The sequence below is a fragment of the Podarcis melisellensis genome (genome assembly GCF_964234715.1).
Source record: "Podarcis melisellensis genome assembly, chromosome: 2".
Classification (NCBI taxonomy): Eukaryota; Metazoa; Chordata; class Lepidosauria; order Squamata; family Lacertidae; genus Podarcis; species Podarcis melisellensis.
Genome location: NC_138529.1, coordinates 8,068,305 through 8,082,330, shown reverse-complemented (window position 1 = coordinate 8,082,330; position 14,026 = coordinate 8,068,305). Strand labels below are relative to the sequence as shown.

Genomic DNA, 14,026 nt, shown 5'->3' with positions numbered 1-14,026 from the left:
CAAAATCAAATCCCTGCTTATTGCAAAAAGCAATTGTTTACATACTCTGCTCTCGAGGAACCTCAGAGTTCCTCAGAAGCTTATCAAAAGCCTTTTTCTTTGCTTTTTTTTTTTTAAGCTGATTGGTCATGGTGGAAAACAGCTTGCCCACCAGGACCAAGTTAGCAAAGAAGATTTGGGTGAGTGTGTTCTGCATTTTACTGTCAGTTGGAATCTTGTGAGTGGTAGGGGGAAAAGATGTGCTTCCCATCTGGAAGGCAAAAAAAAGCTGAGTGCATAATACTAGCATGCACTGTGCATATTTGACACAGTCCATATATATTTTGTAACTAGGTGATAGGGATGGAATAGTTTTAATTGGTCTCAGGTGCTCTCCCCCGCCCCCCCCCACCCAAAGTTCAATTCTTCCCATTTCTACACCAGTCTGCAACCCTTAAAAAAACCAAAAAAAGACCACCTGAAAATTAAGGTGCATTTTCATCTGCATTTCACTTAATATGTAACCCTAAGGAATGAAGTTTTGTGTGCACTTTCCCATAAGACATGCTTTGTTGCATGCTTTTGGGTGTCATTTGTGTCGGAGAACAACATATCAAGACTCGGAGAAGTGCAAATTTTAAGGACATTTGTGTTTTGATTCACATGTTGCTTCAAGAACTGTGAATTAGGTAGGTTTGCATTTTAATGTGAACGAATGTCTCACCCATCCCTACCAGGTGTGCATACCTGGCTGAAGAAAGGAGTATGCAGAGTAGCCCTAAATGCTCTTCTAGAAGGTTTAGGTGTCCCGCTGAAGCACCGAGTTCCCCTTTCAGAATGCTCCTTTTTGTTTTCGTTTTAATATTTTGTTCTAAAAGAAGTGGAAGTGGACACAAATTTGACATTAGAGCTTTTTGCACTTCCCGCACTGTGTGCCCCAACTGATAGGCAAGGGGCACCCAGCTCACTGCCACCAGCCATGATGCTTCTTCCAACAATCCCTCCACCTCGGACTATGGTCCTGCTGCTCGAAGCATATCCTCCTCCGATACAAGGATCAGAATCATACACAGCTCCTCCCTGGGTCCGACACACTGCTGCAGCAATAACAAGGAAACACAATGCAGGCTTCATTAGTTCAAAACTCAAGAGAGATCCGCAGGAGATCCATAACAAAAGTGAAAATATAGAAAGCGAAGTACGACTTACAAATATTCACGGGGCAGACCCCTTCACCACACAACCTGTTCAGAGAGAATGGGAAAGTCTCATATTTCCATTGCATCATGGATGTTGAATTCTGAACTGCAGTGATTCCCCCCTTGTCTTGGTTCATGTGGCTCACCACATGTTGCAGTTGCAATCAGTTTCCAAATGGTGGCCCTCAAGGGTTGGGTCATGCTGAGTTAAGATCAGAGGTAGCCAACATGGGGTTCTCCAGATGTTGCTGGATGACAGCTTTTCATCATCCCTGACCATTGGCCAGGCTTGCTGGGGCTGGTGGATATTAGAGCCCAGCAACATCTGGAGGGCACCATGTTGGCTAGTTTGGCATAAAAAGGTAAAGGGACCCCTGACCATTAGGTCCAGTCGTGGCCGACTCTGGGGTTGCGGCGCTCATCTCACTTTATTGGCAGATGTGGACAGCATGACTAAGCCGCTGTTTACCTTCCCGCCGGAGTGGTACCTATTTATCTACTTGCACTTTGATGTGCTTTTGAACTGCTAGGTTGGCAGGAGCAGGGACTGAGCAATGGGAGCTCACTCCGCCGCGGGGATTCAAACCGCTGACCTTCTGATCAGCAAGTCCTAGGCTCTGTGGTTTAACCCACAGTGCCACCCGTATCCCTGGCATAGACCTCAGGAATTCTATGGGACTTGTTTGTAATGACTAGCCAAAGTCCCGGTGACTTCAGCAGACCTATTCTACATGTGACTATCTCTGGATCCAACCCAGTGTGTGCACCTTGCATTGAAACAATCAACTCACCTGCTCTCCTCTCCTTCCAACAGCTTCCTGTAGGTGGCAATCTCAATATCCAGGGCCAGCTTGACATTCATGAGCTCTTGGTATTCCCGCAGCTGTCGGGCCATGTCTGCTTTGGCCTTCATCAGGGCATCTTCTAGCTCTGTTAGCTTGCACTTAGCATCTTTGAGAGCCATCTCTCCACGATCTTCTGCTTCTGCAATGGCAGCCTCCAGTTTGCTGCGCTGCAGAGGCAAAACCCAGAGACATATTCCCAACACATTCTCATCCATTGGGCTGAACAATTTAAGCTACCATGGATAAATTGGACATTAGGGCTAAAGTTCTAAAGGAGTTTTTTCCAGCCTGAGGATGACATTCCCTTCTGGGAAACAGTGGTGGATGGAGACAGAGGCAAAAAAGGGTTGTGCAAGGAGTGTCAATTTTATCTCTGTACAGTAGAGTAGTTTCTATGTACATTCACACACCCCTCTGTATCCTCCATCCAGGCAACCAAAAGTTAAAGGACACATTCAAGTCAGGCCAAGAAATCTTAAGCAGGATGCAAAGCATAGTCAGGGAACAGATGTGGCCTGGGAAAAGTCCTGAGGGCCAGATGGAGAAAGTTGGAGGGCTACTTTTGCCAGAGCTTCTACCCAGGCCTGAGGTTCCCTATCTCTGATCTAGAGGGACTGTAGTGAGAGTGACTGATATTAGAACCTACAACTCTTCACATTGAATGAGTTCTGGAGACCCCAGAGAGGCAGCTATTGTATTATCTTTGCAAGAATTACACAATTCAAGTCAAGGCTCTCTGTTGCACCAGGCACTTCATTTATACACTTTATAGCAGGAAACATGAAGATCCCCCCCCCCCAAAAAAAAATCTTGCCCAGAGCAAAACTAGAAATTAATTCTGAGAATTCTGCTTAGGTGAAATATCTGTGGGAGGTTTCAGGGTAGTTAACAGAAAGTTGATCAGACTTTCACTAGGTTTTTTTTAAAAAATTAACTATATTTCTTATTTCTGTCAATATAGTCCCAAATGTGTGATCTGAAAGGACGCGAAGCTGCAACCTTGCTGAAGTTAGGCAGCTCTGGATCTGTCCAGTGCCTGCTTATTAGCTAATAGACACTATGGCTCCTACTCCTTCCAGTCCTCTCGCCTTCACCCTTTGCTTTCATCAATATAAACAAACAACAGAGTTTCTTCAGCATTAAGAGCTGGCTAAAAAAATCCCCAGAAGATTATTTATTGAGAAACGAATATCTCATCCCATGCCAACAATATTCCACAAAGCACACCCCTCAATTTTCCTGCCCACAAATAGCACGAAGAATTGGAGGGTGAGGTTGCCCAGCCTTCATATTTTTCCTCAGCTTGCTGGGAGTTTCTTCCAGGAACAAACTGGTATAATTGGGGCAGACACCCACACAAAAGTTGCCCATAGTTACCTGTCCTTTGGCACTGTCAATTTCAGCCTTCAGTCTCTGTATCATGCGGTTCAACTCCATGATCTCGTTCTTTGTGTCACGTAGGTTGTCACAGTGCTTGCCAGCTGTTGCCCTCATCTCTTCATACTTAGAAAGAAAACATGACATGTGAAATACCTTCTGGGACAGTCAGACTTCATAATTATCCAAGCAACTCTTCCCTCTTAATAATCCATAGTTTACTAAAGTTCAATGATGTTTCAGTAATTTTCATGTTAGACAACAATTAACCATAGATTGCATCTCATTTTTAAAGCCACCAATCTTCCTATACACCTTTTTTTAAAACAAAAAACACCAAGCTTTATTAAAACATCATCTTTTTTTTAAAAAAAGTTTGTATTTAAGCATCAACAATGCAATCAGCATCTATCTGATGGTACTTGTGAACGGCATTATCTTAGCCATCAAGACAGAAAATGTTTCAACAATGCTCCAGGAGCTGCTAGTATTTTCGGTTGTGAACTTTCTCTGCTAACATATACAATATCAACTATCCTTTCCTCCCAGAGAAATCTAAATCTCACCTTGCACTGGTACCATGACTCTGCCTCAAAGCGGCTCCTGTTTGCGATGTCTTCATACTGGGCTTTGACCTCAGCAATAATGTCATCCAAATCTAGGGCTCGGCTGTTATCCATTTGCACAATAACAGAGGTATCTGAGATGCAGGCATGGAGTTCCTGGAGTTCCTGTAAGAAGATAGGTAAGAGATTCCTCTCTACACCTGTATACAGGACCGGCCTCGGTCCTGTATACCTGAAGGAGCGTCTCCACCCCCAACGTTCAGCCCAGACACTGAGATCCAACGCCGAGGGCCTTCTGGCGGTTCCCTCATTGCAAGAAGTAAGGTTACAGGGAACCAGACAGAGGGCCTTCTCGGTTGTGGCGCCTGCCCTGCGGAATGCCAGGGGTGACTAACTCCCAAGTCAACAGCTTGATGCACCCACCCCCAATATCCCACCATTTTTGCTGGGTGCAGCAAAAAGGGGAGGGGTGTTAAAGAAGACACAGTGCTGGGCTGGATGGAGCCCAGAGCCTTGATTCAGATCAAACATTTGATGAGCAGAGAGGGCAGTGACAGCCCTGACTCCTCAGCTGTTCTGTATGAATCAGCTGAGGAAGGAAAGTTGAGTGCTTCTGCCTGTGTGTATCGTATGTGTGTGTGCATGCAAGAAAATACATGTGAGTGTGTGATGGGTACACCCCCTTTTGGCCTCACCAACTGCTGGCATGTGCCCATCTTGCCTCAAGTTTGCCCATGGGTGAATTCTTGGGCCCCAAAATGGTTAGCCACTCTTTACTTCCTGAAAGGCTCCAGGAATTATTAAAGAGATTCTTTGCCATTGGGGAATGCAGCCAGACTGATGTGGAATACACAGCAAGGCACAGGGCTGCATAAGAAAGGGGGTTGATGGGGGGGAGAAGAACACTAAAAAAACCTTCAGCACACCTGAATTAAAATGTAATGAAGTGATCAGAGACCAGATAAAGCTTCACACCAGAGACCCCTTGCAGTAGGGGAACTTAGGTCTGGTGATGCCTCCATCCTCTCTGCTTGAGGAGGTAACCCTCTCGCTCTTCTGACTCACATTATTTGCCCACAGAATGTCCTGCAGTTCTGGAGCCACCCCTCCACTATCACACCACGTCCAGGGGCATAAGAAAATTTCCCAGCTCCAAGGGGGGAGGCAGTGCCTGTCAGTTTTCCCTAAGGAGATGGAGCGTGAGGAACTCTCCAGACAGCAAGACCCCTTAAAGCTTTCACTTTGCTCCAGATTTATGCCAGGGAGACATTCCAAGCACTCTGGGTATCAATTTTGAACTTGTAATCAGGTACTGCAATGGGCACTCTATGGTCCTGACTGGCCTATCTTGGACTTCTTCCATGCTTGCCTGGGAGACTCCAGTAAACTTCTGTCTCAAACAAGACAGACTGGATCTGGCCTGTGGGTTGCCAATTTTCATCATAGATGTGTGTGTGTGTGTGTGTGTGTGTGTGTGTGTGTGTGTGTGATCAGCTCCAGCTGCATAAGGTTGAATACTATGCATTGACTTAACATACCCGAAGTTTGGTTGTGCTTCTGAAAAATCAAATGGGCTCATCGGACATATGTCAAAATGCCTCTGTATACTGGCTAACCTTAGACTTTCCCCCTCTTTTATTACCATACATTCTCATTGTTTCTGTTGCTGTTTAAAGGAATATAGACTTTCCCCATTTCATCAATAAAAAGTGGGCTACAATGTGTATTGCAGATTAGGAAATGTCATTACCGCCTCGTACAAGCATCTCAGAAAGTTGATCTCCTCAATTAAGCTTTCCACTTTCGCTCCCAGGTCAGCCTTGTTCATGTATATGCAGTCAACATCCTAGGGACCAGTTAAACATATGGTAAGACAGGATATTTCTAAACTACAATTTCCCAGAACACAACAGTGGGCCATTGGTAGAGTACTTTGATAATGGCACATACCCAGTATTTCATGCAGTAGAGCAGGAAGCCTGTTTGAAGAAGATACAAGTGGGACATCTGACAGTGTAGAGTGCTTGCTGTTTAGGATTTCAGCCACTCCATTCCATTTTCCCCCTTCAATACCCAATCAACATCCCATGGCCACTGAGCATGCTCAGTTCTCACTAGAAAAAAGACCCTTGTTGGATCAGACCATTTTATGCAATTCAATCTCCTCTTGTGCCGTGGAGGGGACTGTCCTTTCACCAGTGCTGAAGTCAGATACTCCTGCCAATCTGCTTGGCTCCTTGGCAAAGAACCATCTCGCTCTTCATTCTCAGGAAAGAAGCAGCTTTGGCTCAGCCCTGGAGTATCATCTTCTGTCTGGAGAGGGCTAGAATGGTGCTATCCTTCCATGTCTCAACATGGTTTCAGTACCTCATTGGTTCCTTATGGCCTTGCTATGAATAATCACAGGTGAAGCCTATTTTGTTTTGCTTTTTTGCTTTTTTGCTTTTTAACCTGGGCAGCAGCTAGATTCTTGACTATGTACCTCTTTAGATACTTCCCCATTACCTGCACTTACCATCTTATTCTACCATCTGAGTCTGTAGACTCAACATGCAATTCTGCTTCCCCCTCTGTTGTACCTCAGGACTGGTCCTACCATTAGACAGACCGAGGAAGTCACCTCACAAAGCACCCCAACATGGCTGCGCCCACTGCTTTTTTTCTTTAAAAAATTGTTTAGGGGTACTCTCATTTTCCTACCATATTGAAATACTGCCCCTCAATGAGTCCAAACTTAGATTCACAAAGTGTTTAGGGGTATACGTACTCCTGCGTCCCTGCAGGAGGGGAAATCACTGGCTGTGCCTGAGATATTTTTCTCAATAGCCTGCAAACCAATCTTTACAACACTGAAACTTGGAAAGAAGACCTCCAGTCACATCTCTGCCTTTAGATAAACAACTAGTAAATGGACACTTTCTATATCCAACACCAGAAAGAAGAGATGTCACTGGAGAATGGCCATAGCACAGTGCTAGAGCATCTTCAGAAGGTCCCAAGTCCAATCTATGGCATGATCTCCAGGTGGAGCTGGAAATGTCCTCTGCCTGAAACCCAAGGACAGCTGTTGCCAGTCAGTGTAGATGACATGGGCCAATGGTTTGACTTGGTACAAGGCAGATTCCTCTGCCCCCATGCTCTTTTATTTCAATCAAGATGTGCATCACTTACCTTTTTAAGTGTTACAAATTCATTCTCAGCACGGGTTCGTCCATTGCACTCCTCTTCATACCTGGTGAGAAAGTGGATCAATTCTGGACAAGGTAACGTGCATGGGGCACTCAACCTGATCTGATTGCACAAGATTTGTGCAGAGCTTGTACAATTCCCACTGCATATTGACATTCCTTCTGAGTTGTTTGCACTGTGGGTATATGATGTCACTCAACATCGTCTTTATCCCACCTTTCCCAGTGCATTTTCCCATCAGTTTCCTTACTACGTATTATGTGTGAAGCAGATCTGTTGGCCAGGAGACCAAATCCACCTTATTTGTGCAACTTGAATTTGCTGGTGCACGATTGATTCATACTGCAAAATAGCAACAGTCCAAAACTGGCCCTATTCTTACACTGTAAAAAGTCTGTGACGTTTGAACAGCATAGCAAATGGGTTTTTCTTATAGTTCAAAGAAATACAGGCATCGTTTGGAGATATTGGGGGTTTGGTTCCAGACCACTGCAACACAGTAAATATCACAATAAAGTCACACATTATTATTATTTTTTTGTTTCCCAGTGCATATAAAAGTTGTGTTTACACTATACTGTAGTCTATTAAGTGGGTGGGCTGCCTGTAGCTGCACTAGTGTCCTTGTAAGGTGTGGCAGGAGTCGCTGTGCGACGGGTACAGGTTCCTGCAGCCTTGTCTCCAACCCAGCAGCAACAGCAGCAGCTATTCCAGTCCTTCAACTTGTAAAAGAACACAATTTCTGAGAAGTTCAATATATCAAGATGTACCAGTGCTATGTTCTTTGGCAGAACTATCATCTAATTTCTTGTATGAGACTGGGAATGTAGCTTTTAGTTAAGGGTCAAGTTTTTTAACCTAGCATGGGAATATGGATCCTTTTTAGACAAGGGGGGAAGAATCTGTGGCCCTCCAGAAGTAGTTGGACCACAGCTCCCATCATCCCTGACCATCGTCCATGCTGGAGTGCAACAGCTCATGGAGGGCCACCGGTTCTCAAGTCAAGCTATCCCTGTAGTAAAGATAGGAAGAGGATAAGCCATGAAAGCGGGGAATGGGCCTCCTGAACCTCTCATCAGCACACAGGAGCCAGGAAGAGGGATCTATCACACTTATGTATTTAGTTTTCTTATTATCTTGCTTTCCTTCCATCATGAGAGCCCAAGGCAGCAGTGATGTGGTTTCCAGGTGGTCACCCAGACAGGTCTTAATTAGACATAGACCTGCTCAGCTTCAGCAAGGTGGTAATCTCATGAACCTTCAGACCACACCCTGGAACTAAAATATGCAGACCCAACAGATATCTATGCTGCACTGCATAAGCTGTGCATTGTTCATCAAATGCAGAACATCACAATTCTTTGCAGAATGAAGTCCTGGAGGGAAGGGTGAAGTCTTTGCAGGATAGCTTAGTGCGCTTAGCCTCAGTGCATGTTGATCAATCACCTTTGCATGCAGAAACAGTGGCAAGTGGGGCTTATTGAGTCCTTGAAAATGGCTGCTTCTGAGGGAATACTTCACAGAAGCAACATCTTCAAACTTTGCATAAGCAAAATCTATGTTGACTCAGACTGGCATTAAAGAGATTAAATTTATTTCAATCTGCTATGTGTCACTAAACTTTTGAAGAGCTGCATATATTAAGGACCTGTTTGTATGGTGTTCATGTGTAGTAGAATACCCCACAAAAACGCTTTTTCTTCTTCAAATGAAGCTTATGCAACTTCGGAAAATATGCTGTGCCCCGGTAAAAATAAAAGCCACTTACTTTCTCCTGTAATCCTCCAGTACATCTCTTGAGTTGGTCAGGTCAGTCTCCAGTTTACTTCGGTCGCAACCGAGACCCTCCAGCTGCCTCCTCAGGTTATTGATAAAGGAATCAAACAAGGGCTCTATGTTGCTCCTGACTCGTTTCTGCTCTTGCAGTAAGCTCCATTTTGTCTCCAGCACCTTGTTTTGTTGCTCCAAGAAGCGGACCTAGCTCCCCCCGCCCACAAAACAACTGTTGTTATTATGAAAGTAGGCATACCCTATGTATTTATCTGCATGTGTCCTATTTCAACAGCCCTTCTCCTTCCTGCCACCATAGTTATACCTTCCTCCAGCATGGAGACAGGATAATGGAGCATATGGAACACTCAGGCCCTACCTACTCAAACTTGGCTTTGTAGCCACATCTCAAATAACTTACTGTAGTTTGATGTGTTGAGGTGCTGCTAGAGTAGTTTAAGAATAAATCCCTCGTGTCAGGGAACTCTGGGAAATGTGAAGGGGAATAGGATTCTCCTAACAACTCTCAGCACTTGTAACGAACATTTTTAGAGGAAGCCATGACTGTTAAAGTGGTATAAAGGTAAAGGGACTGCTGACCATTAGGTCCAGTCGTGACCGACTCTGGGGTTGCGGCGCTCATCTCGCTTTATTGGCCGAGGGAGCCGGCGTACAGCTTCAGGGTCATGTGGCCAGCATGACTAAGCCGCTTCTGGCAAACCAGAGCAGCGCATGGAAACACTGTTTACCTTCCCGCCCGAGCGGTACCTATTTATCTACTTGCACTTTGATGTGCTTTCAAACTGCTAGGTTGGCAGCAGCAGGGACCGAGCAACGGGAGCTCACCCTGTTGCGGGGATTCGAACCGCCGACCTTCTGATCAGCAAGTCCTAGGCTCTGTGGTTTAACCCACAGTGCCACCCGCATCCCGTTAAAGTGGTATAATAGTGCCCTAAATATGTGGAATGGATGTGGCCAAATCTATTTTCTAAGTTAAGCATACCTAACTCCTTCAACTTTTCCTCATAGGACTTGGTCTCCAGGTCCCATCCAAATGTTTCTTGCCCTCCCTTGGACATGTTCCAGTTTGTCAATGTCCTTAAACTGTGGTGCCCAGAACTATGCTGCATCATAGCTGAGTGGGAATTTGGACCCTGGTCTTTGAGATCCTAGCTTGACATTTTATCACCACCTTTACTATGTTTATAGTCTACTGCTTAGGCATACTGAATTGCTGCAATATATATATATATATATATATATATATATATATATATATATATATATATATATATATATATATCCCCTCATTCCTGATCTCCACGGCCAGCCCAATAGTTGCATGAGAACATTTTCCCTCTCACAATACTCCCTACCCACCAATCATTTGGAAAAGCTCTGTGTCTCCCCATGGGACAAAGTTGTACAGAATACTGGAATGTGTCCTCCAAATGTATCAATTTGGGTGATAGATTTCCAGCTTTCTTCCAGTGCTGTAGGATCTAATATTTTGGCCAGTGTGTACAGAAATCCAGTATTCTGAAATCGGGAGTTGAATTTGTTTGGCATTAAGTAGTAGAACCCATTCTACTACTTTGCGTGCTGAAGACTCAAAGTTCAAGTTCCTCACATCTCTACTCTTGTGAAAATGCCATAGCTCTATGCTAAGGTTGCATCACACCCTTTAGAGGGTGGATCAAGGAACCCCCTATAACCATGGTCACTGGGAATACAGGTGTTAATTGGTTTAACCTTTAGCAACCACTTGCACCCTGAGGCAATTTGGTCTCAGAGAAGACCAAGAGGGCCAAACCACAAAACTACAGAAAGTAGAGTAGGAGAGACTGTAGCACAACAGAAAGTAACAGTGAATCATAGCTCTGTAGTAGAACAAGTATTTTCTATGTGGCAGTTCCCAGGCTCAATTACTGACATATCAATTTAAAGGATCATCCGCAGGTAAGCAAAGTGGGTAAAACATACTATCTGAGACCCTGGCAACACAGCAGGAACCTGTGGCCCTCCCTCCAGGTGTTGTTGGACTACAACTCCCATCATCCTTGACAATTGGTCTTGCTGGCTGGGGCTGAAGTCCAGTAGCTTCTGTTGGGTTCCACATCCCTGATTTAGATGGATAAGGCCACTTAATGTTCTTCCTCCCAAGGGTGCTTTGAGAGTTGTTGTGTTTTGTTTTGTGGTTGTTGTTTTTTTTAAAAAAGCCAGGCAGCGCCTGTGGGTCTCAAACTGCTGGAAGCAATTGGGGGATCCAAGCAATGCACTGGTCAGTTGTACCGCTAAGCTGAGAGTTTTAAAATAACCATCAGTCCAAAAGTAACATCCAATGTGTTTTAAGTCAGCAAGGCTCCTTACTAGGGAATTATGAATTACCCATATATTCCCATGTCAAGATGTTTCTGCTGTAAAACATGGTTTCATTCTCTTCTCCCCATTGGGACATGACTTGGAGCATGGATGGCAGTTGGAGGATGGATGGCGGCTAACAGATTGAGGTTGAATCCTGAATACTGTTTTGGGGGGACAGGAGGCGGGCAGGAGTGGAGGACTCCCTGGTCCTGAATGGGGTAACTGTGCCCCCTGAAGGACCAGGTGTGCAGCCTGGGAGTCATTTTGGACTTGCAGCTGTCCATGGAGGCACAGGTCAATTCTGTGTCCAGGGCAGCTGTTTACCAGCTCCATCTGGCACACAGGCTGAGACCCTATCTGCCTGGAGACTGTCTCACCAGAAAGATGCATGCTCTAGTTATCTCTCATTTGGACTACTGCAATGCGCTCTAGGCGGGGCTACCTTTGAAGGTGACCCAGAAACTACAACTAATCCAGAATGCAGCAGCTAGACTGGTGACTGGGAGCGGCTGCCGAGACCTAAATGGCCTCTGTCCAGTATACATGAAGGAGCGTCTCCACCTACATCGTTCTGCCCGGACACTGAGGTCCAGCATTGAGGATCTTCTGGCAGTTCCCTCACTGCGAGAAGAGAAGTTACAGGGAACCAGGCAGAGGGTCTTCTTGGTAGTGTCACCCGCCTTGTGAAACACCCTCCTACCAGATGTCAAAGGAAAAAAGAACTACCAGATTTTTAGGAGACATCTGAAGGCAGCCCTGTTTAGGGAAGCTTTTAATATATGAAGGACTATTGTATTTTAATATTTTGTTGGAAGCCACCCAGAGTGGCTGGGGAAACCCAGCCAGATAGGCGGTGGTATACATAATATTATTATTATTATTATTATTATTATTATTATTATTATTATTATTAAAATAGGTTTTCCTCAGAGTAGACCTGCTGAAATCAATAAGTTAGGTCCATTAATTTCATTGTGTATACTCTGAGTAAAACTTAGTTGGATACTACCAACCGCATGCTTTCTTGCTGAAGATTTTGGTTAACGAATAACTTTAACTCCATCCACTGAAATATCTATACGAGTTGTTTAGAGTGGAGACCCCCATCGGATGACTCACCTTGTCAATGAATGAAGCGAATTTGTTGTTGAGGGTCTTCAGCTGCTCTTTCTCCTGTTGTTTCACCATTTGGACGTTGGGGTCAATGTCCAGGTGGAGAGGCTGGAGGAGGTGAGGGTTGACCGTGACAGGCGCAATGCCTGGTGAGCAAGTCCCACTGACTCCACCAACCCTGTAGCCAAAGCTGGAAGTACCATAGCCATGTCCAAAACCAGCGGCCCCCAGACCATATCCATATCTCACTGGGCGGTAGCTGCCAGCAGCTATTCTGGGCCTGCAGGACGCAACACCAGAAAGACTTCTGCTACCAAATCCTAGCCCTCGGGGGCCCACACTGCTGCCCCCTTTGTATGAGACGGTGCTAACAGCACTGTAGCGTTTCACATTCCTTGGTACCACAGCTGAGGATGAGCTGTAATTCCTGACTGCACCACCCCCTCTAGTACTAGCACAGAATGACTGGCAAGACATAGCAGCTGACAGACAGCGGAATGAAGGATGATGAGTCCTTGTGTCTCTGTGTGCTGAAGCAGGCAAGGAAGTTATCCACAGGCGGTACCCTCACTCTGAAACCAGAACTGGAACTTTCTCCTCTTTTTATCTGCGTGATGGGCAGCTCTCATCAGCCCCAAATCTCCATTTACATCCCGTTTATTAGCTTGGGGTGTTGGTTAACCAGTATGCTTGCCCGTTTTGCTGAGCAGAGATCTGAGCTATACTTAAAAGCACGTCTGCCGTAACTTCTAATTTAATGGCAGGGAAATCCAGTTCCATAAAAACTAGACTTGAAGGCCTCCACTTTTTATAGTGATGATGAAAAGAGAAAAGCAAGAGAAAAGGACTCTTTTGATGTCCTCAGCATGTTCAGAGTTAGGAAAGAGGCACTTGATTCATTTTACAGGTGAGAAAAAGCAAATGTTGATACATAAGCCTGTGAGAATGCTTAGCTGGTGATGAACAGATGTGGTCAAAATCTGAATTCAGATTATGCCAATGTAACTCTGGAGCTCCTTGTCGATTTACCTTGGGTCCAGGTTTTTTCCCAGGGGGAACTCACAGGAACTCAGTTCCAGCACCTCTCAGGTGGGTACTGGCACCTCTCCATTGCCATTCTAAGAAAACAAGAGAGGTATTCGTGGAGAGTTCTGGCACCTCCTTTTCTAGACAAAAATGGCACTGTTTGGACCCATTGAGCAAAGGAAGCGTCTCTGGAAGTATATGTCTGGGTTGGCAGTCCCACATGAACACTGACTCCATTGCACATCCTCGTCCAATGTAATTTTTGATAGAGCCAAACACTTGCTATGCCATCAAGCTGAAATTTTGATCATCCCTGCAAACAGCAGCCAAGGAAGTGGAAAGGGCACTGAAAACTCACATTGCGATGGCATCATATTCTGATGGCATCATATTCCGTTCATTTATTTATTGTAAATGTCTGTAAATTGCCTTTGGGCCAAATGTCTCCAAGGTAGCTAACTTTTCAGCTTCTCTTTTTTCTGTTTATTTTGCCACATTTCTGCACCGTAATTCATCAGTATTTTGGTGTGTTTACCGTATTTTTCGCTCTATAAGACGCACCAGACCACAAGACGCACCTAGTTTTTGGAGGAGGAAA

The 14,026-nt window shown here is 45.0% G+C and overlaps 1 protein-coding gene across 1 annotated transcript; it reads right to left on the bottom strand.

Moving 5' to 3' along the window:
• Positions 1–457: 457 nt before the first annotated feature.
• On the bottom strand, positions 458–12,879 carry LOC309362832 (keratin, type II cytoskeletal cochleal-like; the record flags this gene model as incomplete). Its single annotated transcript, XM_081898737.1, has 9 exons — positions 458–1,076; positions 1,189–1,223; positions 1,970–2,190; positions 3,401–3,526; positions 3,967–4,131; positions 5,717–5,812; positions 7,138–7,198; positions 8,924–9,132; positions 12,409–12,879. The coding sequence occupies 9 exons, from the start codon at positions 12,877–12,879 to the stop codon at positions 838–840; spliced, it is 1,623 nt and encodes a 540-aa protein (XP_081754863.1). The 3' UTR covers positions 458–837.
• Positions 12,880–14,026: the final 1,147 nt, after the last annotated feature.